Here is a 26213-nt window from a genome sequence, read left to right as displayed (position 1 = left end):
CCAAACCCTTTCTTTCCATCACATCACCCCTGTCCTACAGAACTTGCATTGGCTTCCGATTCGTTACCGTATTATTTTCAAATACCTTCAAAGCTCTTCATAACCTTGGCCCTCCCTATCTGTCTCAACTCCTCAACACAGCCACTTCCACCCGCTCCCTTAGACCCTCGTCTTCCATCCACCTCACTGTCCCCTATGCCCGGCTTACCACCATAGGGAGCAGAGCTTTCAGCTGCTCTGCTCCCAAACTTTGGAACACACTTCCGCCTGACATTCGCAATATTGACTCCCTCCCACAGTTTAAATCCACCCTCAAGACCCACCTATTCAGGACAGCATTTCTTATCTAGTTGCCTCACTGTTGTTGTTTTTAACATGTTTTCACATTCTTCTTCACTGTATGCTATTGTTTTAATTTGCTTTTAACTTGTTTTTAACTTTTTAACTCTTGTAAAGTGACCTGAAAGGCGCTTCTAAATTAAATGTATTATTGTATTAATGTAATATATATATATATATATATATATATATATATATATATATATATATATATATATATATATATATATATATATATATATATATATATATATATATATATATCCTATTTCTGTTTTTGGCTATTGTTTCCCATAGAACTGGAGGCAGAAGAGTGGTTCAATACACTGTCAATTGAGTGTGTGGGAGCACAGGTCAGTGACATCAGCAAGGGAGAACCAGATCTACTGGCAGCTGGGATGCAACGTGAACACACAGGTCTAATTATCAAATACACTCTAATTCAGAGCATTATCTTAACTAACGTTGATTTTTTTTGCTGAAAACAAATTGAAATACAGTGATCCTTCATTTTTTGCCGGAGATGCGTTCCAGAACCACCCGCGAAAAATGTAAACCCACGAAGTAGAAACGGTATATGCATTATTTAGAAATTTGAATACCAATGTATTGAAATTTCCAACACAATGTTTCTTTTTGGCCGGTAGAGGGAATGGGTGTATCGTGAGTCAATTAGAAGAGTGATTTACCTTGCCAGCAATGCACAGTGTCCGACCTCAGAGTTAGAACACTACACTAACCCGGGAGACATCATACATAGTAAACAAACCAAAGTGAGTCACGGATGCGTATGAATCTCCTCGTGGATTGTGGTCCAGTACACAATTGAAGTTGAAGTTTATTTTTGAACATGAGGTTGACCAAACACAAAATCATTTTTTTTTCACATTTTCACATAATTTCATGTTATGCCAATAAGACAAATAAATCATAATGTTCAAAAAAGGAAAGGGAAGAAGCTATTGCTTGTTGTTTCCTACCCCTTTTATACATCATAATTCTTAACATGGTTGCTAATGAGTTTTTTCAAGGTACGGAAACTTGATTTATTGGAGGAAAATTATTTTGGAAATGAAATCAGTTTATACAATAATATTCTGGAAATAAAAATAAATAAATAAGATATAGACTATATAGCTGAAAACAGACAAGCAAAATATTTCAATTACTATACGTTTTTAGTGTAAACTTTTTAAAGTGTTCTTTGAATTGGGCAATGTGTTTACTTTCTTTGATCACTACAGGTAAATTATTCTATAGTTTTACCCCATTGACAGATATGCACATGCTTTTGAGGGTGGTGCGCACCTTTGGTTGTAAAAGATTCCCTCTCCTTCTTGTAATCACTTTCTTTCTATGAACCATTTTGTATTATATATATATATATATATATATATATATATATATATATATATATATATATATATATATATATATATATATATATATATATATATATATATTACGGCTGACTAGCTCAATCAGTAAGTGACATGACTTACAAACGGAAGACCCGGGTTCGATTCCCGGCAGGGGCACAATATGAGCAATGAGCGATTACCTTACCAGCAGTCAGTGTGGGTCCTTAGGCAAGACCCTTAACGATACCGCCTACCTCAGAGATAATGAGAGTACAAGAAACGAAAGACAGTTTGTCAGACGTCGCCCGGACAAACAAGGTCTGCGTCAGGTGCTGGGGAACCAGGGCACCCTGATGAAAAATGGGCTACTGGAACAAGACACAAATGGGCGAGATGCGAGAATAAGGATCTGTTGGAATGCTACCACTTCAGCAACCCGAGCGAGAGGGGTTACATGCGGAGAATGCGGGAACAATGGCAACTTCAATACCCACAGTCAACACTATCGGCCAAGCAACTAGTAGCTCAATGTTCCAATATCCATAAACGGCACCTGCTATCACACCTCGAGATTGATGAGATACAACACAAATGCCATAGCGAAGGCCAACCAGAGCACCACGTCAGAGACAAGTTAAATCCATGTAAAAGCCCAGAGGTTGGGTACGAAACCCCAATAAGCACAATCAAGCTGAACGAGGCAGCAACTGACCTGAAGAACAAGATCACGGTGAGAATGAATGCTCGGGAACCTAGATACACACTGCAGAGGCTAAGTGAAGTACCCTCAGAAAGTCTCCTAGAAGATGTGAATGCAGCATTGACAACAATTCCTACGGCTACCATCACTGAAACCAATGAGCTGATATACACCTCAGCAGCAGTGATCCTAGAAATGCTTGGCTACAAGAAGAATGACCATATGCGACCACAACAGTGCCCACCATGGAAGAGAAGGCTGGAGGCCAAAATCAAGATAGCACGGAGAGAAGTGAGCCAAATGACTGAGGCCCAGAAAGGTGCAATGAAAAAGCAAGTTCCCAAGAAATACAGCCATATGCCCATACCTGAAGCACTCGAAACTGCCAAACAAAGACTCCAAGCCTTGGCCAGCCGCCTAAAGAGGTACACAAGAGAGAATGAAGCCAGACGAATAAACAGGTTGTTCACAACACAACCAGCGAAAGTGTACGCTCAGTGGCAGGGGAATAATAGCAGAGCAGACCCACCAAGGCTGGAAACTGAACAGTACTGGAAGGATATATGGGAGCGGGAGGCATCACATAAGAAGGATGCACAGTGGCTGGTGGCTCTGAGAAAGGACCACAGCAAGCTCCCTGAACAGAACCCAGTAACCATCACAGTGGCAGACATCCAGAGAAGAGTCTCAGGAATGAAAAACTGGACAGCACCAGGCCCTGACATGATCCACAGCTACTGGCTCAAGAAACTTACAACTCTCCATGAGCGCCTGGCAGCACAAATGAACCAGCTGCTAAGGGATGGGACTCACCCTGAATGGCTAACCCAAGGGCGTACGATCCTGATCCAGAAGGATCCATCAAAGGGTACAGTCCCATCCAACTACCGGCCAATCACCTGCCTCTCCACAACATGGAAGCTGATGTCGGGCATACTATCAGATAAGATCAGCAGGCACATGGATCAATACATGAGCACTGCTCAGAAAGGGATTGGTAAAAATACCAGAGGAGCAAAACATCAACTCCTGGTGGATAGAACAGTCACCCAAGACTGCAGAACTAGACGTACCAACCTGAGTGCTGCCTGGATTGATTACAAGAAAGCATATGACTCAATGCCACATACTTGGATCACTGAATGCTTGAGGCTGTACAACATCAATGGGAGTCTGAGAACCTTCATCGCCAACTCGATGAAACAGTGGAAAACCACACTTGAAGCCAATGGCAAGCCACTTGCACACGTGACCATCAAATGTGGTATATACCAAGGAGACGCTCTGTCCCCAATGCTGTTCTGTATAGGACTGAACCCCCTCAGCCAAATAATCAACAAGACGGGCTATGGATACCAACTCAGGAATGGGGCCACCATCAGCCACCTCCTCTACATAGATGACATAAAGCTGTACGCTAAGAACGAGCGGGACATTGACTCCCTGATCCACACTACCAGGATCTACAGCTCTAACATCGGAATGTCATTCGGACTTGAGAAATGTGGCCGCATGGTGACTAAAAGAGGAAAGGTAATCCACACAGAGGGGGTCTCACTCCCAGAAGGAACAATAGCAGACATTGAGGACAGCTACAAATACCTTGGAATTCCACAGGCAAATGGCAACCTTGACGAGGAAACAAGGAAAGCAGCCACAGCCAAATACCTCCATCGAGTAAGGCAAGTCCTAAGAAGTCAGCTCAATGGCAAGAACAAGTCCCTAGCCATTAACAGCTGCGCCCTACCAGTAATCAGGTACCCTGCAGGAATCATACGGTGGCCAAAGGAAGATATACAGACCACAGATATCAAGACACGGAAGCTCCTAACCATGCATGGAGGGTTCCATCCCAAGTCCAGCACCCTGAGACTGTACACTAGCCGTAAAGAAGGAGGCCGAGGACTAGCGAGCGTGAGAGCCACGATCCAAGATGAAACATCCAAGATCCATAAGTACATCAGGGATAAGGCCCCAACGGATGACGTGCTCAGTGAATGTCTCAGACAATGGGCATCAAAGGAAGATGAGGTGCTGGAGGGACCATCATGGGAGGACAAGCCCCTACATGGGATGTACCACCGAAATATAGCTGAAGTAGCTGATATCCAGAAATCCTACCAATGGCTAGAAAGAGCTGGTCTGAAGGACAGCACAGAGGCACTGATCCTGGCTGCACAAGAACAGGCCTTGAGCACCAGAGCAATAGAGGCCCAAATCTACCACACCAGACAAGACCCCAGGTGTAGATTGTGCAAAGAAGGTCCTGAGACAATCCAGCACATAACTGCAGGGTGTAAGATTCTGGCAGGTAAAGCATACATGGAGCGCCATAACCAAGTAGCTGGAATAGTGTACAGGAACATCTGTGCAGAGTATGGACTGGAAGTCCCAAGATCCAAGTGGGAAACACCTCCAAAGGTGGTAGAGAATGACCAAGCCAAGATCCTCTGGGACTTCCAGATCCAGACAGACAGAATGGTAATGGCGAACCAACCGGACATTGTGGTGGTGGACAAAGAGCAGAGGAAAGCCGTTGTGGTTGACATAGCCATCCCAAATGATGGTAACATTAGGAAAAAGGAACATGAGAAACTTGAGAAATATCAAGGGCTCAGAGAAGAGCTGGAGAAGACCTGGAGAGTTAAGACTTCAGTGGTACCTGTGGTCATTGGAGCACTAGGGGCAGTAACCCCCAAACTGGAGGAGTGGCTGAAACAGATCCCAGGAAAAACATCTGACATCTCAGTCCAGAAAAGTGCAGTACTAGGAACAGCAAAGATACTGCGTAGAACCCTCAAGCTCCCAGGCCTCTGATAGAGGACCCGAGCTTGAAGGGAAAAGAGACCACCCACGGAGGGTGAGGAAAAGTTTATATATATATATATACTTTCAAAGTCAAAGTCAGCTTTATTGTCAATTTCTCCACATGCCAAAGACACACAAAGAAACCGAAATTTCGTTCCCCCCTATCCCACGGTGACAAGACATGGCTCACAACAGACAAACAAGTAAACAAGTATAACAAAAGCGTGCTGAATAAATAATGAATAAATAACACAACAATAAATAAATAAATAAGAGAAGCAGAAAAAAACTGAAGTCTTAACTCTCCAGGTCTTCTCCAGCTCTTCTCTGAGCCCTTGATATTTCTCAAGTTTCTCATGTTCCTTTTTCCTAATGTTACCATCATTTGGGATGGCTATGTCAACCACAACGGCTTTCCTCTGCTCTTTGTCCACCACCACAATGTCCGGTTGGTTCGCCATTACCATTCTGTCTGTCTGGATCTGGAAGTCCCAGAGGATCTTGGCTTGGTCATTCTCTACCACCTTTGGAGGTGTTTCCCACTTGGATCTTGGGACTTCCAGTCCATTCTCTGCACAGATGTTCCTGTACACTATTCCAGCTACTTGGTTATGGTGCTCCATGTATGCTTTACCTGCCAGCATCTTACACCCTGCAGTTATGTGTTGGATTGTCTCAGGACCTTCTTTGCACAATCTACACCTGGGGTCTTGTCTGGTGTGGTAGATTTGGGCCTCTATTGCTCTGGTGCTCAAGGCCTGTTCTTGTGCAGCCAGGATCAGTGCCTCTGTGCTGTCCTTCAGACCAGCTCTTTCTAGCCATTGGTAGGATTTCTGGATATCAGCCACTTCAGCTGTTTCGGTGGTACATCCCATGTAGGGGCTTGTCCTCCCATGATGGTCCCTCCAGCACCTCATCTTCCTTTGATGCCCATTGTCTGAGACATTCACTGAGCACGTGATCCGTTGGGGCCTTATCCCTGATGTACTTATGGATCTTGGATGTTTCATCTTGGATAGTGGCGCTCAGGCTCGCTAGTCCTCGGCCTCCTTCTTTACGGCTAGTGTACAGTCTCAGGGTGCTGGACTTGGGATGGAACCCTCCATGCATGGTTAGGAGCTTCCGTGTCTTGATAGCTGTGGTCTGTATATCTTCCTTCGGCCACCGTATGCTTCCTGCAGGGTATCTGATTACTGGTAGGGAGTAGCTGTTAATGGCTAGGGACTTGTTCTTGCCGTTGAGCTGACTTCTTAGGACTTGCCTTACTCGATGGAGGTATTTGGCTGTGGCTGCTTTCCTTGTTTCCTCGTCAAGGTTGCCATTTGCCTGTGGAATTCCAAGGTATTTGTAGCTGTCCTCAATGTCTGCTATTGTTCCTTCTGGGAGTGAGACGCCCTCTGTGTGGATTACCTTTCCTCTTTTAGTCACCATGCGGCCACATTTCTCAAGTCCGAATGACATTCCGATGTCAGAGCTGTAGATCCTGGTAGTGTGGATCAGGGAGTCAATGTCCCGCTCGTTCTTAGCGTACAGCTTTATGTCATCCATGTAGAGGAGGTCGCTGATGGTGACCCCATTCCTGAGTTGGTATCCATAGCCCGTCTTGTTGATTATTTGGCTGAGAGGGTTCAGTCCTATACAGAACAGCATTGGGGACAGAGCGTCTCCTTGGTATATACCACATTTGATGGTCACGTGTGCAAGTGGCTTGCCATTGGCTTCAAGTGTGGTTTTCCACTGTTTCATCGAGTTGGCGATGAAGGTTCTCAGAGTCCCATTGATGTTGTACAGCCTCAAGCATTCAGTGATCCAAGTATGTGGCATTGAGTCATATGCTTTCTTGTAATCAATCCAGGCAGCGCTCAGGTTGGTGCGTCTGGTTCTGCAGTCTTGGGTGACTGTTCTATCCACCAGGAGTTGATGTTTTGCTCCTCTGGTCTTTTTACCAATCCCTTTCTGAGCAATGCTCATGTATTGATCCATGTGCCCGCTGATTTTATCTGATATTATGCCTGACATCAGCTTCCGTGTTGTGGAGAGGCAGGTGATTGGCCGGTAGTTGGATGGGACTGTACCCTTTGAAGGATCCTTCTGGATCAGGATCGTATGCCCTTGGGTTAGCCATTCAGGGTGAGTCCCATCCCTTAGCAGCTGGTTCATTTGTGCTGCCAGGCGCTCATGGAGAGTTGTAAGTTTCTTGAGCCAGTAGCTGTGGATCATGTCAGGGCCTGGTGCTGTCCAGTTTTTCACTCCTGAGACTCTTCTCTGGATGTCTGCCACTGTGATGGTTACTGGGTTCTGTTCAGGGAGCTTGCTGTGGTCCTTTCTCAGAGCCACCAGCCACTGTGCATCCTTCTTATGTGATACCTCCCGCTCCCATATATCCTTCCAGTACTGTTCAGTTTCCAGCCTTGGTGGGTCTGCCACTGAGCGTACAGTTTCGCTGGTTGTGTTGTGAACAACCTGTTTATTCATCTGGCTTCATTCTCTCTTGTGTACCTCTTTCGGCGGCTGGCCAAGGCTTGGAGTCTTTGTTTGGCAGTTTCAAGTGCTTCAGGTATGGGCATCTGGCTGTATTTCTTGGGAACTTGCTTTTTCATTGCACCTTTCTGGGCCTCTGTCATTTGGCTCACTTCTCTCCGTGCTATCTTGATTTTGGCCTCCAGCCTTCTCTTCCATGGTGGGCACTGTTGTGGTCGCATATGGTCATTCTTCTTGTAGCCAAGCATTTCTAGGATCACTGCTGCTGAGGTGTATATCAGCTCATTGGTTTCAGTGATGGTAGCCGTAGGAATTGTTGTCAGTGCTGCATTCACATCTTCTAGGAGACTTTCTGAGGGTACTTCACTTAGCCTCTGCAGTGTGTATCTAGGTTCCCGAGCATTCATTCTCACCGTGATCTTGTTCTTCAGGTCAGTTGCTGCCTCATTCAGCTTGATTGTGCTTATTGGGGTTTCGTACCCAACCTCTGGACTTGTACATGGATTTAACTCGTCTCTGACCTGGTGCTCTGGTTGACCTTCGCTATGGCATTTGTGTTGTATCTCATCAATCTTGAGCTGTGATAGCAGGTGCCGTTTATGGATATTGGAACATTGAACTACTAGTTGCTTGGCCGATAGTGTTGACTGTGGGTATCGAAGTTGCCATTGTTCCCGCATTCTCCGCATGTAACCCCTCTCGCTCGGGTTGCTGGAGTAGTAGCATTCCAACAGATCCTTATTCTCGCATCTCGCCCATTTGTGTCTTGTTCCAGTAGCCCATTGCAGTAGCCCATTTCGGTAGTGTATGTATGTATATATATATCTATATATCTATATCTATATATCTATATCTATATATCTATATATCTATATATCTATATCTATCTATCTATCTATCTATATCTATATCTATATCTATATCTATATCTATATCTATATCTATATATATATATATATATATATATATATATATATATATAGATATAGATATAGATATTTTTTTTGCATCAAACTTTAATTAACAAACGGTAATGGAGTGGCCAGCGCAGTCACCAGATCTGAACCCCATTGAGCTGTTGTGTGAGCAGCTTGACCGTATGGTACGCAAGAAGTGCCCATCCAACCAATCCAACTTGTGGGAGCTGCTTCTGGAAGCGTGGGGTGCAATTTCTCCAGATTATCTCAACAAATTAGAATGCCAAAGGGAGGATTCTTTGACGAAAGCAAAGTTTAATGTAAAAAAAAATCTTATTTCAAATACAAATCATTATTTCTAACCTTGTCAATGTCTTGACTCTATTTTCTATTCATTTCACAACGTTTGGTGGTGAATAAGTGTGACTTTTCATGGAAAACACAAAATTGTTTGGGTGACCCCAAACTTTTGAACGGTAGTGTATATATAATGAAAATATATATTTTATAACAATATTAAAGCTTTTTAAAATCTATTAGACGTCTATTAGACGTCTATATGTGAAAGTTTTTTTTTTTTTTTAGACGTATTGAGTAGACATTCGAATGATGGCTAATAGCTATTAGCGCAATTAGCGCTAATCGCGGCAATAGCTAGTGATCATTTGAACATATAGACGTCTATTCAACATTGAGGTTCTCTTCAATACATTTAACCTCTGATCCTTACCTGTGTGTAGTTCCAGGATGTTGTGAAAATGCATTTCATTAGAGATGGTCCAGGGTGTGAAAATTTACATTTTTTAATACAGAAATAGGTTTCAGTAACAGCCATACTTATGTTACTATACACCTTTTGATGTTAAAATGAACCAAAACGATAAGTCAAAGTCAAAGTCAAAGTCAGCTTTATTGTCAATTTCTCCACATGCCAAAGACACACAAAGAAACCGAAATTTCGTTCCCCCCTATCCCACGGTGACAAGACATGGCTCACAACAGACAAACAAGTAAACAAGTATAACAAAAGTGTGCTGAATAAATAATGAATACATAACACAACAATAAATAAATAAATAAGAGGAGCAGAAAAAAAGGAGCAAGTACGGCAGACATTCCCGAAAATAGCGCTACAGTGCCGCACGCTACGCAGAAGGGGGTAGCGAGTTCAGGGCCCTAACAGCCTGGAGAAAGAAGCTGTTGGTGAGTCTGGTGGTGCGGGAGCGCAGGCTCCCGTACCTCTTCCCAGAGGGCAGAAGGTCAAACAAAGAGTGAGCCGGGTGACTCACATCTCTGGCAATCGAGGTTGCCTTGCGGGCAAGATGGGAGGTGTAAATGTCCTTCAGGGAGGGGAGCGAAGCACCAATAATCTTACCAGCCGTATTCACTATGCGCTGCAGGGCCTTCAAGTTCTGTTCAGTGCAGTTACCACCCCAGACAGCGATGCAACTGGTGAGGACGCCCTCAATGGTGCCACGGTAGAATGTAGACAGGACTGCCTGAGGAGCACATGCACGCCTGAGCCAGTGACGAGGTGTTTGCGGACCAGGAGAGGTCCTCACTGATGTGCACCCCCAGGAACTTGGTGCAGCTCACCCTCTCCACCACAGCACCGTCGATGATCAGCGGCAGGTGTGTTGTGTGCCCCTTCCGGAAGTCAACAATGATTTCCTTGGTCTTATTGACGTTCAGCAGGAGGTTGTTGTCCCTGCACCACGTGGTCAGAAGGTCAACTTCCGACCTGTACCGAGTCTCGTCGCCCTTCGTGATGAGACCCACCAGAGTCGTGTCGTCAGCAAACTTCACTATGCGGTTGTCGCTGTAGGTCGCAGTGCAGTCATGCGTCAGCAGGGTGAAGAGCAATGGACTGAGCACGCAGCCCTGGGGGGCCCCCGTGCTCACCGTGATGCTGGCGGAGATTTAGTCGCCAACACGCACCACCTGAGGCCTCTGACAGAGGAAGTCCAGTAGCCAGTTGCAGAGGGAGGTACTGAGGCCCAGCTCGTCGAGTTTGCAGATGAGTCACTGCGGCACAATGGTGTTGAAGGCAGAGCTGAAGTCCACAAACAGCAACCTCACATATGAGTCCTTTCTCTCCAGGTGGGTGAGGGCCGAGTGGAGGGCAGAGCAGATGGCATCCTCAGAGGACCGCTTGGCACGATACGCAAACTGGAAAGGGTCAATGGTGGGGGGGGGAACGGACTTGATGTGCTCCATGACCAGCCGCTCAAAGCACTTCATGATGATGGGCGTCAGTGCCACAGGGCGGCAGTCATTGAAGCAGGACGGTGCAGGTTTCTTCGGCACAGGAACGATGGTGGCAGCCTTGAAACACGAGGGGACGATGGCCTGCTGCAGGGAAACGTTAAAGATGTCCGTGAAGACACCCGACAGCTCCCCAGCGCAGTCCTTCAGCGCTCGACCCGGGATGTTGTCAGGGCCCGCCGCCTTACGGGTGTCAATAGCGGCAAGCGCCCTCCTCACACCGTCGGCAGAGAGGCGCAGGGGCTGCTCGTGTGGGGGGGAGTGGTCTTCAGCGGGCAAGTGCTGTTCTGGGCGTCGAAGCGAGCAAAGAAGCGGTTCAGATCGTTCAGCAGACGGACGTCGCCCTCACAGCTCCTCGGCGCGGGCTTGTAGTCCGTGATGGTCTGAATGCCCCGCCAAAGGCTACGTGCGTCCTTGCTGTCCTTGAAGTGGGTTTTTAATTGAACCTAAATTTAAAAAAAAAAAATCAAACATTATCCAACCATCACAATGTGCAGTTTTTTTAAATCCTATGTTTAAAAATGTAAAAATATAGATACAGTATTAAAAAATGGGGGCCATTTAATAGAACAAATCTACTACGTTACAATATATACATATTTTATGTAGGACATATAAAACAAAACAACCGGCTTGGCGAAAAACAACAATATAAATATCACTCTTGTGGGCTTTTGATAGCCCCCTTTTCTACTCAGCGCTGGAGCCTGTTTTAATTTTAAAGCCATTGTGGTCCTTGTTTCATCATCTGTGCGTGTCGCCAACAGCTTCTACAAAGATGAACTTGATGGATCGGGCACCACCCATTGTAGACCTTGGGATTACTCTGTAAAAGAAATATGAATATGGGGAAAAAAAAACACGACTACCTGTAAAATAGTTTTTCCTTGATGCATCCTCCTGTCAGTCGCACATTTCGAACATGAAGCAATCACACAGAACGAGCAGACAGGTTTTTTCTTTTTTTCTTTACCAGTGCTATCAGAGCAGTCTTCCTGAGGGCCCTCTACACGGGCATGCATATTGAACGTTGTCATTGTCATTTGTGTAGAGTCTACAACAGAAAATAAATGTCAACATTGAGCGCAGCCACCACATCGTAAGACTTCACTGTTGTCTTTTTTAAATCTACAGTACAGATGTCAAACTAATCATACCTGTCCATGGTCTTGGAAACATGAACGTCTTCAAATCAGCGGCGTCCTGACACAAGACTGGTTTGCAATCTGTATACAAGGAATTATGAACAGTGTCTCAGAAGAGTGGAATTAAGAGTAGACAAACTTGAATTGAGGACTTTTTTTTCTTGTAAATCAAGCAAAAAAGTAACTGAAAAGTCAATAACTTTGACAGTACAGCAATTAAACCAAACAGAACCCTACAGGTTCCATTTGTAAGCTATCAAGAGTGAGGGGGGGACATCCAAAATTTTGACTAACCAATTATTAATCATTCTGCCATTCAGTCTTGCATCCTGTTTGTCATTTATTTCCTTGGACATTGTTAGAGTGGTGCTCACTCTAACTTATTTGCAAGAACCACACGGGAGACAGTATGCCTTTTGAACACTTGCAAGTGGAGAAATTGTTCATCACTGTGCATACAGCGATGTTCAAACAAAGTCTGACTTAGGCCTCTTGCAAGAGCATATTTATTGAGAGAAACAGGGTGGGGTGAGAGTGGACAGGATGGGGGTGAGCCCCTGGCCTCTGGTCAAATCATAGCAGGGGGTGTTTTACAATGTTGTGTAAACAGAACAACTTTGATTGCTTCCTCTGCAGCTGGTCAATCAGTTCAAGGGATCTTAGCACTTTGTTTTACAACTTTGTTAAGACAGGACACGTTTGATCAATTATTACAGGTTACGTCAGCATAGGATCAAACTAATCTATCAACCCTAACATATCCCTCCTGTTTATCATATGATTATGTCACCCCAATCAACAAACACAAGCAAGAAAATATAATGAAGAAAGAAGAACAGTAAAAAAATAAATAAATAAAAACACAGAAACAGTACATCATTGTATCCATCACTTGCGAGGCATTTTCAATGGTCAAATCATCAATTTTCTGCAAATCATGCTCGGCTATACAGCATTTACGCAATCAATGTTTCGCAGCACATTATAGTTATCACATCCGACATGCTTGAGAAGTTATATTTGCACCTGTGCTACGCTAGAAGACACAACCGTCGTCACAGCAGATTTCAAACATGGGAAAACACAGGTTGTAAACAAGCACAACAATACCAGCACAAGCATAGGAATCACAAGTTTCAACAGCAATTGCCACCAGGTGGCAGAGAATAGCCATGAAAGGAAATCCCATTGATGTGGGATTTTATCCTCCGACATGACCTGCTGTAAATTCCTCAGTGAGTTCATGGCATCCTTGATGTGCGTGTCGTTATCTCCTGGAATGTATGTGCAACAGGAAGTCCCAATAATGTGGCACACACCACCTTGTGCTGCAGTCATCAAGTCCAGAACCATCCTGTTTTGCAAGACCATCAGCCTAATAGCCTGAATCTCTCTATTTTGTCCATCATTGACTTGCAGCGAGAGATTCACAAAGGATTGAAAACGATAGTTCGGTGTCTCGATGAAGAGTGATTGTTTTCCAACTCCGATCCAAGGAAAAAGTGCATGAACGACTTTGTCTCCGACGGACCACACTTTATGGTTATCAGGGACATTCGTACCCCAGACGGGATCATGTGGTTCAAAGGTCACAACAGCCCTGCGTCGACGTCCAGAAGAGATGTGTGCTGTCGTCCTGTAGGTGTGGTCGGTCACCCACACTGGTGCACACACTCCTGTCCAGTTGGCGGGCAGCATCTGATAAACCTAGTGACCACAAAGCCACCAGCCATTCTGTATGAAGTATGTTCCGTTTAATGGTGCAGCCATGTTGGTTGGAGAGCCCTCACCACTTGAAATGGCTCTCTTATCCTGGCACTCAGCGGTGATGTCCAAAGCTCCCATCCAGTTTCCTCCTGGAGAGCAGTCATTAATGCATTTGTGGGTTTCATTTTCATGGATGAAACACGTGTAGTCCATTCCAGGTAGCTTTATTGTTTAAGCCAATTTTGGCATCTTTCGTCCTTCAACAGTCACATTGAGAATAATCCAAAAGAGTTCGATTACAGGTTCTTTTCTGTGAGTCCAGGGCGGCAGGGGTAGCATCACTGACTGTGACAGCACGGTGTTGAAATCCAACTCCTCTCATAGAGGCCATGCATTTAACTTCAGTGACAGTCAATGGTCTGGCCTCCAGGTGAACTTGCGTGGAGGAAGGGGGGCGTTTGAAACACACATATCATCCCTCCTGTGTGTGGGATCTTGCAGTGAACTTTACATACTGATACCAAGTGTTGGTTTTGTATGGGTTTCCGAGGTCCCATGACCAGTCCTCAAAGTTCTCATCATGTGACCATATTTTTCCTCAGTCGACATTGTCAATCGGTCTATTCAGATGAGTCAATAGACTATAGCACGCTTCAACCACAATGCAGCAGAGGATCCACCTGGCATGTGGCAACATTTAGGTGACTAATAACACTCAGGACGTGTGAAAATGACAAATATTCTCAAACATCCCCTGATCTTAAACTCCCAGGAGAGCAAGGAAAAACTCAAAACTCCAACTAGGGGAAATGAGAAACCTTGAGAAGAGACCACAGATGGGAGGGTCCTTTTTCCAGAATGACCAGGCTGCAATGGATGCAGAGAGGACACATGGTACAAACAGTGTAGACAACTCAAAAAAGGTGCGGAGAGCAGGATGTTATTGCACCGCAATGACTCTGAGACTCTAAGAGTGGTGTGAGTTCATCAGAGAAACAGCCTGGGGGAAGAAGCTGTCTCTGTGTCTGCTGGTTTTGGTGTACAGAGCTCTATAACGCCGTCCGGAGGGGAGTAGTTCAAACAGGCTGCAACCTTGGTGAGAAGGGTCTGTAGAGATGTTACTTGCACATTTCCTGGTCCTGGACAGATACAAGTCTTGGATAGATGGGAGGTTGATTCCAATTATCTTTTCTGCAGTCCTGATTGTCCGTTGCAGTCTGTGCTTGTCTTGTTTGGAGGCCGATCCAAACCAGGCAGTGATGGAAGTGCATAGGACAGACTGAATGATGGCAGTGTAGAAGGTCTTCAGCAGCTCCCGCGGCAGGTTGAACTTCTTGAGCTGTCTCAGGAACTACAGCCTCTGCTGGGCCTTCTACCGGACAGAGTCTATGTGGCCGGTCCATTTCAGGTCCCGAGAGATTGTGGTTCCCTGGAACTTGAAGGTGTCTGTGGAGAGAATAGTATTACTGCGGATAGTGAGGGGTGAAAGTGGTGAAGGGTCTTGCCTGAAGTCCACTGTCATCTCCACGGTCTTGAGCGGGTTCAGCTCCAGGTGGTTTTGGCTGCACCAGTGGACCAGCCGCTCCACTTCCTGTCTGTATGTAGTCTCATCACCGTCTTGGATCAGTCCAATGAGAGTGGTGTCATCTGCATGCTTCAGGAGCTTCACAGGAGAGTCACCTGAGGAGACATCGTTGGTGTAGAGAGAGAAGAGCAGTGGGGAGAGGACGCACCCCTGAGGGGCCCCAGTATTGGTGGTCCGGGTGTCAGATGTGATGCTCCCCAGCCTCACAAACTGTCTCCTGTTGGTCAGGAAGCTGGTGATCCACTGACAGGTGGAGGCAGGCACCGTGAGCTGGATGAGCTTCTGTTGGAGGATGTCAGGAGCGATGGTGTTGAATGCTGAGCTGAAGTCCACAAACAGGATCCTGGCGTACGTTCCTGGAGTATCCAGGTGGTGCAGGATGTAGTGCAGTCCTATGTTGACCGCATCATCCACCGACCTGTTTGCCCGGTAGGCAAACTGGAGGGGGTCGAGCAGGGGGCCCGTGGTTCAGGTGGTTCAGCACTAACCTCTCGAAAGATTTCATGACCACAGATGTCAGAGCGACAGGTCTATAGTCATTCAAATTGTATTGCCCTTTTGAACTGGGCAAATAGGAGTGTTTGCGAGAAGAGTTTGAGCACTTCCTAATAATTCCTCCTGACCAAAGACCATTTATGACAGGGGCTATCCCATTTATTGCCTCCTGTTTTAAAGGATATTCTCTGATCTTGGTTACTGGAGGAATGGACCGTAAATCCTGTAGGAGATGGTTCCTTTTCTTATCAGTCAGACAAATGTTGATTAGCCAGGGAAGTGCATAAGTGTGTGCCCTTCTAAACAGCTACACCACACCCTCAAAGCTTCTTTAGTCACTTTTCAATCATCTTCTGATTGCTTACAGCAAAAGCTTGAGAAAATTTTAACTTAATGGTATGACGCCAACTGTACTAGAGAATCTATATGCTGTAAAGTGTTGTAGTATTACTATCTTTCACTATCTGTCCTAGTCCCTCCCTCCTTCTGAGGCTGGCGACGCCCATGCCTCACACCTTGACAAACGTTTTGGGAGGATGTGTTCTTTACGACATATGATTCTATCATCATTTAATTTGACTTTCTTTCCGAAACGCTTCTCAGTTTCCCAGTTCACACGTCTTCTTTATGTGGGACTGGTTCTCCAGTTTTTTTTCTCTAGTTAATTATCAATCCAAAAGCAACTTTTTTTTCCTTTTTTTCCTCATAGCATTTAACTTGCTCAAAATCTCTCTTTCTTCAAAGTTGCTCTACTAATTTCCCATGGTAGTCTCCAACAACTTCAACCATTCAACCTGTATTATCCTTTCATTCAGGCAATCCTTGTTCATTTGCACCTCACACAGTCTCCAAAAACGAGTCTTTCCATCACATTGGTCTCAATTTATCCAAGGTCTCCTCACAACATTCAGTTTCAACTCACGTCCCTTTTCCTAATTGTTTCCCCTAAGGTTCCTGATAGAGCGGCTCGGTGGCGCACTGGGTAGCACATCTGCCTCAGAGTTAGGAGGGTGCAGGTTCGATTCCACCTCCGCCCCTCTCTGTGTGGAGTTTGCATGTTCTCCCCGTGTCCGCATGGGTTTTCTCCGGGCACTCCGGTTTCCTCCCACATCCCAAAAACATGCTTGGTAGGCCAATTGAGCACTCTAAATTGCCCCTAGGTGTGAGTGTGAGTGCGGATGGTTGTTCGTCTCTGTGTGCCCTGCAATTGGCTGGCAACCAGTTCAGGATGTCCCCCGCCTACTGCCCGATGACAGCTGGGATAGGCTCCAGCACGCCCGTGACCCCCGTGGGGACAGAGCGGTGCAGAAAATGGATGGATGGATGAGTTCCTGATAGAACAATCCACCACGCCAAAAAAAAACTCAACACAAAAAACTGCTGTTAAATTAATCAGAATTTTTTCTTTGTTTTTCAATTTAACTAACTCAATCTCTCGGATTTAACTCACATAAAGAAGTTTGTATAATCTTATAACACAACTAATCAATTATTCCTCTTAAATGGAGCATTGCAATGTCTTAAATTCACATTTTTTTCTTCATCTAATTCCTGAAAGCATGTTCTGTCTTTTTTTTTTCTCATGAGGGCTCGACACTAATGTGCACGAGTGTGGATCAGTTTCTGGCCGCAAACATATTTTTTTTCTTTTTCTCTCTTTTTTATTTTTCAAAATTATCTCTGTTTTGCGGTGCAAATTGGATAGACCACTGTCTAGCAAATATGTTTGCACCAAAAGTTTAGCCATTTTCATCATTTTAACACATACGCACACACATGCACACACATGCACAGCTCTCGCGCAAGGGGTGGGGGCCCGACACCAATGATTCGTCACAGGCTGGCCATTTCCTACAGTTGATCATGAAGCCAATTCCCGCCCACACACACGAGGACACCACATTCCAATTGTCTATTTATCTTTTAGAAGCAGTTTGTATTTCTTTACCACTTGATTTGCAAATTTTAACTTTAGTGTGCACACAATTTGATCCCTGGTCATTTGTCATTCTATAATCTGACAATGAATCTAAACCAAAAGTAACGTGGTTTTTTCTTTCTTTCTTTTAATGCACTCAGAATGTCTCATGCTGTATGGACATCTATTATTTTTTCTCTGTAGGAGCATGAGAGGTCAAAGGGGAGGAAGCTTGTCATGTTGAAAATTTGACTTTTCCTCTGCCTCTTCCTCCACCCTTTGATTGTTTTTGGTTTTCATGACGACACTCTCTTGACCAGTGTCCACATTTCCCACAGTTCCAACAGTTGTCTGAATCTGATGGGGGTTTTGAATTGAATGGTGGCCTGCAACCTTGTTGGCCTCCACCTCTTCCTCTGCCCCGTTGGGAACTTTGGAAGAAGACTGTTGTATCTTCATCTAGGTCATTATCATCATCATCTAGATGAAATACATCAGAACTTTTGCCTTTCTTGATCACTTTGTCATCGTCTCTGGCCCACTGCATGGTTGTTGTAACACAAGCAGTGTCCACTTCCACCAAGTGTTTCCTCACCCAGTTGCCTAATTCAGGGCAGAAACCAGTGAGGAGCGCATTTTTAAGCTGTTGCTTATAAGCTCCCTCAGCTGCATCATTGAATGGGATACCACTGTGTAACCTGAATTATTTTTCAAATCTTAATTGAATGGCGGCCTCATCACTTTTTATTTTTCTATTTTTGTCATTTGAGTTTGTTCTCTTCTCTCTTGTGAAGCTTTCAACCACACTCTAGCACATTGCAGTTCTCTCTCTTTTCTTTCCTTTCTCAATCCTTTTGTCTTCCTAGCCACACTCTCCTCCAAAACTTCTACCACTACGTTCCACATTTCAACTTTCAACCTTCTTTCTACTCTATGCTTTTTCTTCCACTTCGGCATGTATTGCATACAATTAAGAAATCTACTCGCAATTTACTTCTCATCTCCTTCAAAAGCTAGAGATTTACCGTTTTTGTTACCCATCTTAATTTGGTAGTTTTGATTTTTTCAATTTTTTTTTCATTTTTTTTTCTTTGAGGATACTCAATGCAGGTTTAAATTGACCTTTCAACAAATGTCTAGCCTGTGTTATTTGCTAGTACTGCTCTTTAGTCAATTTATCCTACCAGTCACACTCTCAACCACACAAGTTTTTTTTATCCCTGCCTACGTGACGTCCTCTTAAATAAAAGAGCTGCTTCATCTAGAGGGGGACTCTACAATACTCCCTCCTTCACTGGGAACTAAAGAGAACAGTCCTGTTACCCAGCCCTGCCAACGCGAAGTAGTACTCTTTAGAACAGTGGTTCTCAAATGGGGGTACGCGGAGGTACTCCAGTGGGTACGTGAGATTTTACAAATATATATAAAAAAGTTTGAGAACCACTGCTCCAGAAGAGCCACTTCATCCAGAGCTCTACAACTCTACAACACCCCCTCCTTCCACAAGACTTAAGATCTTCTGTCCTGCCTATTTACTTGTGCATTTTCCTGTGCACTTTTATGCGTTTCACATCACACAACTTTAGGGCTTTTACATACTTGTCCCCTGGTTTGTTGTACTTCCGGATCCCGTCAATCCACTGTTGTCAGATGAAGGCAGACATAAGATGCTGGCCCAGTGAAGAATTTTCTTTCCAGGTCTTTCTTTTCCAGGTCCTCCTAATGTACGCTGGCTTGTCGACAATGCAGCACGTCCTCCTCCGTCGGTCAGCAGTGGGTATGTTGGAATCTGAGTCACGGCACCAAAATGTAAGAGTGGTGCTCACTCGAACTTATTTGCAAGAACCACACGGGAGACAGTATGCCTTTTGAACACTTACAAGTGGAGAAATCGTTCGTCACTGTGCATACAGCGATGTTCGAACGAAGTCTGACTTAGGCCTCTTGCAAGAGCATATTTATTGGGAGAAACAGGGTGTGGGTGAGAGTGGACAGGATGGAGGTGAAGCCCTGGCCTCTGGTCAAATCATAGCAGGTGGTGTTTTACGATGTTGTGTAAACAGAACAGCTTTGATTGCTTCCTCTGCAGCTGCTCAATCAGTTCAAGGGATCTTAGCACTTTGTTTTACTACTTTGTTAAGACAGGACTCGTTTGGTTAATTATTACAGGTTACATTCCAACATAAGCATAGGATCAAACTAATCTATCAACCCTAACAGACATCATGTCAAAGGTCTTCAGATCAGTCATGGGCACCGTCCACTCTCCAGGTCACATTCTGAACGAGAGTTGAGACTCCTCAGCCCAGGGATTGCCAGAAAGGGCTCCACGATGACCTTCAGAAACTCTGAGAATAAAGAGAAATAGAAATAAAATGCTCACTTAAATTACTGCAGCTATGACCTCTTTTTAAATGACTAATGCCTACAAAAAAAAACTCTTACTTTTCCCTGTCATGGGCGTTTCACACTCACTTCCTAGCTGTTGAAGAATGAAGCAAATTTTAGCTGAAAGATTCAAATGAACCATTTCCCAATAATAAACTTTGCCCTGTTTGAAAAAAATGGTGGCATTCTGTCTGTGCCTTTGAATGTGGTGGAAATTTATTTGGCTGTTGTACATATCCAATCACGTTATTTTAAAATAGTACTGGTAAAATTGCTTGTTCTACAAGTTGTCCGAATGATGAAAATGTACAGGGGAAACCTGGGTTTTAGTTTGCACTTTGACATCCGCCATGGTTTCCGGAGTGTGAAAATCAATGTCAGAAATGCAAGTTCCATATTGAAGATTACAACATACACTTTTTGCATATGCACGACAGTAGCTAAGCATACTTAAGTATATTCAAACCACCAATAATAGATCCATTTCCAAAGATAACACAAGGAAGTTGTGATTACTTCTACAATCAAGAATAAATCAAAAATCAATCTGTACCTTGTGGAGTCCGGTCAGTTTTTAATACAGATGTTTCTCTTATCTCCAGGCTTGGAGTATGAAAAAGAGGGAAAGGGAAAAAGAAGATGTCTGATTTGACAATTCACCCATTAACCCAGGGGTGTCCAAACTTTTTGCAAGGAGGGCCAGATTTGATAAAGTGGGGGCTAATACTTTTTTCAGACATTTTTTAACTACAGAAATTTCATGCAAATACATAATGTTATGAAACAAATTTCATTGACCCAATTGTCTTTATTTTTAAATGACAAAATAACCAAATATAACCCACTCAGGCAGATGTGAACAAGGTTAAAAACACAAATTCTGCCTTTCATTCATATCTGAAGAGTCAGATAATATTGAACAAACTGTATGAAATAATTGAATTTACAAGAGTTTAAAATTATTTTTGCCTCATGAACATTTTAAACAGGAGTTATAAGTAATGCAAAGTTGTCTGTTATTATTAAAACTTAAAACAAGTGATGCGTCTTTATCAGCTGATCAAAAGAAATGACTGATAAAGACGCGTCACTATCACATCTGTGACACTCTGATGAAGGCGGAAGAAACCGCCGAAACATGTCAGGTAATGAACCTAAAACAATTTGTTTGATATAAAAGAAACCAGTGAAGTGATTAAAACAAGTGAATTTTGCTCTTGTCATTTACAATATTTTTCAGAAAGTGATAGTTTGTGTCACGTCTACAGGTTCATAACTTCAACAGTATTTACATGGCCACTTCGTAATATTTAATATTAAGCAATTTTTACTTTTGATTTACTTTTGACTCACAGCCCCACGTGATGAATCGCTGTTGTGATGCCAGTTCAGCTTGGAGCTGCTTCACTTTATCAGCCCGGTCACTCCCTAGCTTGTCGTATGTGTTAGCATGTTTAGTCTGATGGTGTCTCTTTGGGTTGAAATCCTTAAACAAGGCAACATTCTCTTTACGAATTAGACAAACACAATGGCCTTGCTTTTCAGTGAAGAAGTATTGTAATTCCCATTTCTCTTGAAAGCGACGGCCCTCAATGTCAACTTTCCTCGTTTTCTTTGCAGTCGCCATGGCAGAAATGAGCGGAGAGGGATGGTGCTCCCACCTTTTGGTAATAGGAGGAATTACAGTTTCAAGTTTCATGATTATTTTTTTTTTTATTCAATTTGACAGTGCAGGCGGGCCATGAATAATACATTATAAGACCGAAGCCGTGGGCCGTATGAAATATGACCGGGGGCCGGATTTGGCCCGCAGGCCGGACTTTGGACATGCCTGCATTAACCGCTGTCAATAACATGACAACACAATTTTAACTTTCAAAGTGATTTGCCTTAGAGTTCCAAGGCCTGTTGAGCGCAAAACAAAGTTAGGTGCACATTTTAATGACATCAGAATATAAACACCTACTTTTTCACTGCCACTCCTTGAGCTAAATCTGGAGTCACAAATCACTACATGGGTAAAAAGGGGAAATTACATCTTTGCCATGCCATCATCTCTAAGCTCATCCGGAGTGAATGGTTTGTAACTTTTTTGTACCCTGCGTAATAATTATTACGTACCTAAATGCAGCCCTACTTTGTCTTAAAGAAAAGTAAGTTGGTTTGTTGTTTTTCGGAAGCAACGTCGACTTACGCAACTTGAAGAACAAGACCCTCTCGGCGCTTCTTCCTCGTTTTTATTACCAAACGAACCGTTACCGGAAATAAAAGCGATTACTTTTAACCCAAAACTGGAGTTTCTGCCCCCTATTGGGGGGAAGTAAAACATGTCCCCAACCGCCCTTCGTGCAAGTTGATATTTTATTTTACTTATTTTATTTTGCTCCACTTGATGAGCTATTTCTTGCGCGTACACTATCTAATGTATTTAGTTCAATCCCCCACATGGTCAGACAACCTGTAAGTAGACATATGGTTAAAATTAATAATAGTTGTGTAATTGCGTAATAATTCTGTACTTTATTTATATAATAAATAGTTCAGAGATTTATATTTTAATTATGTCGTCTATTTTAGGTTATTCCATAGCCCTAATATCAGGTTACAGAAATAACCACACTTCACACGGATAAATGGTTGTTTAAAACAAAGCATCACAACTTCTGTACATTATTTATACAATTTACAGAATAGTTTTGGGATTAATATTTTATATTTCATGGATTTAATTTTGTCATATATTTTAGGTTATTCCATAGCCCCAATGACACTTTACACGGATCAATGGTTGTTCAAAACACGTTTGTTTTGGGTTTAATATGATCATATTTGATGGATTTAAATTTGTCATCTATTTTAGATTATTCCAAAGACCTAAAATCAGGTCACAGAAATAACCAAACTTCACACGGATCAATGGTTGTTTAAAACAAAGCAACATGACTTCTGTACATTATTTATACAACTTACAGAATGGTTTTGGGTTTAATATTTCATATTTGATTATTTATTTTTGTCGTCTATTTTAGGTCTGTGTGTAGACTCATATATAGACGTCTAAATTAGGTCTACAGATAGACCTAATATAGACGTCTATTTTAGGTCTATATATAGACGTAATCAAGACGTCTTTAAAATAACCTAAAACAACCTAATTTAGACATCTAATTTAGGTCTATATATAGCCGTAATTTAGACGTCTATAAAATAACCGAAAATAACCCAATTTAGACGTCTATTGTAGGTCTATATATAGACGCAATTTAGACGTCTATAAAATAACCCAAAATAGACGTCTATATCAGGTCACAGAAATAACCAATTCACATGTACGGATCAATATGCTTGTTAAACACATATCCCAAAAACTTCTGTACATTATTTATTGTCACGACTCGCCCCTGGTCAGTCCATTATGTGTAGGTTGTCATTATTTCTGTCAGTGTCTGTGTGCTCGCCCCTCCCTTCCTGTGTCTACTCTCAATCTATGTACTAATCACAGTCACCTGCCTCTCATTGCCTGTCGCGTAAATAAATCCTGTCTGCGTGTCACACCCTTGTCGGATTATTTCTTGTCTCATGTTCTGTTGTCGCTAGTTTCTTGTGTCTTCTTGTCCCATGTCTCGGTTAGTTGGTTTTTTGTTTGCCAGCCCTGTCAGTCAGTCCCGTTGATATTTGTTAGGCCATTAAGTTATGTTAGTTTGCCGGTTCTGTTGGCCTGTTCCCTTTATCCTCCCTTCCAACTACCTGTTCCCTTCAATAAACCCTGGTCCAAGCTGCATTTGGTCGCCCTGCTCCTTCCGATCCATGACATTTATACAACTTACAGCTGGTTCAGACTTTAAAATTATAAAATATGATCATATTTAATGTTTTTAATTTAGACGTCTATTTTATGTCTATACTGAAACCAATTAATAACGTCTAAATTAGGTCTATACGAGACCAGACGTCTAATAGACGTCTATGGCTGACAGGGATACGTATATACATATACAGTAATCCCTTGTTTCTTGCAGATAATTGGTTCCAAGACCACCTGCGATAGGTAAAAATCCGCGATTTACAGAAGATATATTGTTAAATATCCACAAAAGTCTTTCATGAACTTTATTGTAATTTTATACACTTTATTGTACATTGTGCTGTATTGTTTTGTACTTTTAAACTTGTTTTGTATTTTTAAACACTTTTGTAAACATTTTAAAGTCAAATTGACTTTCAGAAACATTCTTATTTATTTAAATAAATAAGAAAATAAAGAAAATGAATAAGCGTAAATATATTGTCGCAATATCCACACAAGACTATTATGAACCTTTATTTTAGTTTCAAATATTTTTTTGTTTTTTAAACACTTTTTTTGTATTTTTAATCATTTGAGTTACCTCAGCTTATCACAATTGTTGGAGCTTGTGCGCAGCGGTAAGTCAAATGTTGCAGGTATCGACTGAGTATGTTGCTGTGATCGTGTGCGTCTTTGACACAAAGTGAGTACTGTATATACATTTTATTGTTAATACTGTCCACTGTTGTGCCGTTTGTCCGATCGCGGTTTGCTTCGTGTGTGTGCCATTTGATTGACAGCTTCGGCGCGCTCCTTTAAGTTTGCCTCGCATCGTACGAGTAGCCATTACACAGTGGCACGGCGACTGGCGGTTGCCAGCAAATGTATTTTGTTGTCTCGATGACTTATGTTTGGTGTGTTCCAGAGAGTATTTCATCTATGGTTATTTAGTATGGCGGAACCGTTACGTGCAGTTAGTTATGTAATGTGTGCCATCTACGAGTGTTGTGTGACGTCAGAAGTTGAGCGTTGACGTGCTGTATTTCTGTCTGTTGCAGAACCACACACACACACACACACACACACACACACACACACACACACACACACACACACACCCCACACACCACACACACCATTCACACGCTTCACACAATACCCTTTTGCCATTTTGCCTGTATGCCCCTATGAGCCACAGTGCCTCTTACTTTTTTGCCAATACAGTCAAACCTTGGTTTTCGACCACAATCCGTTCCAGAAGGCGGTTCGAGAAGTGAATCGGTCGAATTCCAAATCTATTTTTTCCATTACAAATAATGGAAAAAATTTAATCCGTTCCAAGACAAAAAAAAAACCCCGCCTTTTTTAAACATTCATTTGCGCATTTTTGTCCGATCACGCAACTACAGCGCACCGCCGACCGCGCAACCGTAGTGCGCTGCCGACCGCCGCGCCGCGCTGGTTGCATTATTGTGACAGAGCTGTCGCTGAAATTTAGAAAATATTTTTAAAGTCCTGATGTACTTTCCAAAATTTAAGTGGACCTCAGTGCGCAGGGAGCTAAATTTGGTCCGATCGCGCAACTGCAGCGCGCCAGGCGCTCACTGTCGCATTGCTTTAAAAGCGTCTTTGTGTTTTAGGACGGCTTTACTGCTCCCACTTGCTTTCTTTGGAGGCATGATTAGGGGTTAATGCAATCCTCAAAGTAACAAAAATACAATAACGAACGGAGTCAGTCGCCATCTGGGCCGCACGGTCGGGTTTTCTCGGGTCCTTTCGGCTCATCTCGCGAGGTTCGACCTCCGAATTTTGTTCGACAACCGAAGCAAAAAAATCTTGAATTTTTCGTTCGAATTCCGATTTGTTCGAGAACCGGGACGTTCGAAAACCGAGGTTTGACTGTAGTGTGTAAATGGGTTAATGATGTCATAGATGAGTATAGCAGGGCAACCAAATGCAGCTTGGACCAGGGTTTATTGAAGGGAAGGGAAGTGGACGAACATAGACACAGGCGGGATAGAGACTCACGACCAGCAGACAGGCAAACAGAAGTCCACTCGAACACGGAACAGAATCTGACCGTGAGCCTCCACACAAGACCGGGGGTAAACTAGACGAGCAGAACAGGAACACTAGGCACAGACACAGATGGGAGACAACAGTAGACACTGGCAGGGAGAAACACAGGGGCAGGGCTTAAAAATTAAAGACATTAATTCTGTGCATTTTGAAGGTTGTCCCTTTTTTAAGTTGAATGACATGCATTAGTTTAGTCACCCCTGCCGAATCAAATATGGCGGACACGCTCACGACCAGA

The 26213-nt window shown here is 43.3% G+C and overlaps 1 protein-coding gene across 3 annotated transcripts in view; it reads left to right on the top strand.

Annotated features, from left to right (window-relative positions):
• The window catches only part of LOC125967792 (docking protein 4), a 173939-nt gene that overhangs the window by 58730 nt on the left and 88996 nt on the right, over positions 1–26213 (top strand). For 2 of the 3 annotated variants that reach the window (XM_049719167.2, XM_049719169.2), the window contains exon 4: positions 637–756. The exons of the other annotated variant lie outside the window; for it this stretch is intronic. In XM_049719167.2, coding sequence (XP_049575124.1) covers positions 637–756 — 120 coding nt within the window. The remainder of the gene's footprint in view (positions 1–636; positions 757–26213) is intronic. 3 annotated transcript variants of the gene reach the window in all.

Source organism: Syngnathus scovelli, chromosome 4, assembly GCF_024217435.2.
Source record: "Syngnathus scovelli strain Florida chromosome 4, RoL_Ssco_1.2, whole genome shotgun sequence".
NCBI lineage: Eukaryota > Metazoa > Chordata > Actinopteri > Syngnathiformes > Syngnathidae > Syngnathus > Syngnathus scovelli.
Note: the sequence above shows the minus strand (reverse complement) of the source record. Positions and strands in the feature narration are given on the sequence as shown.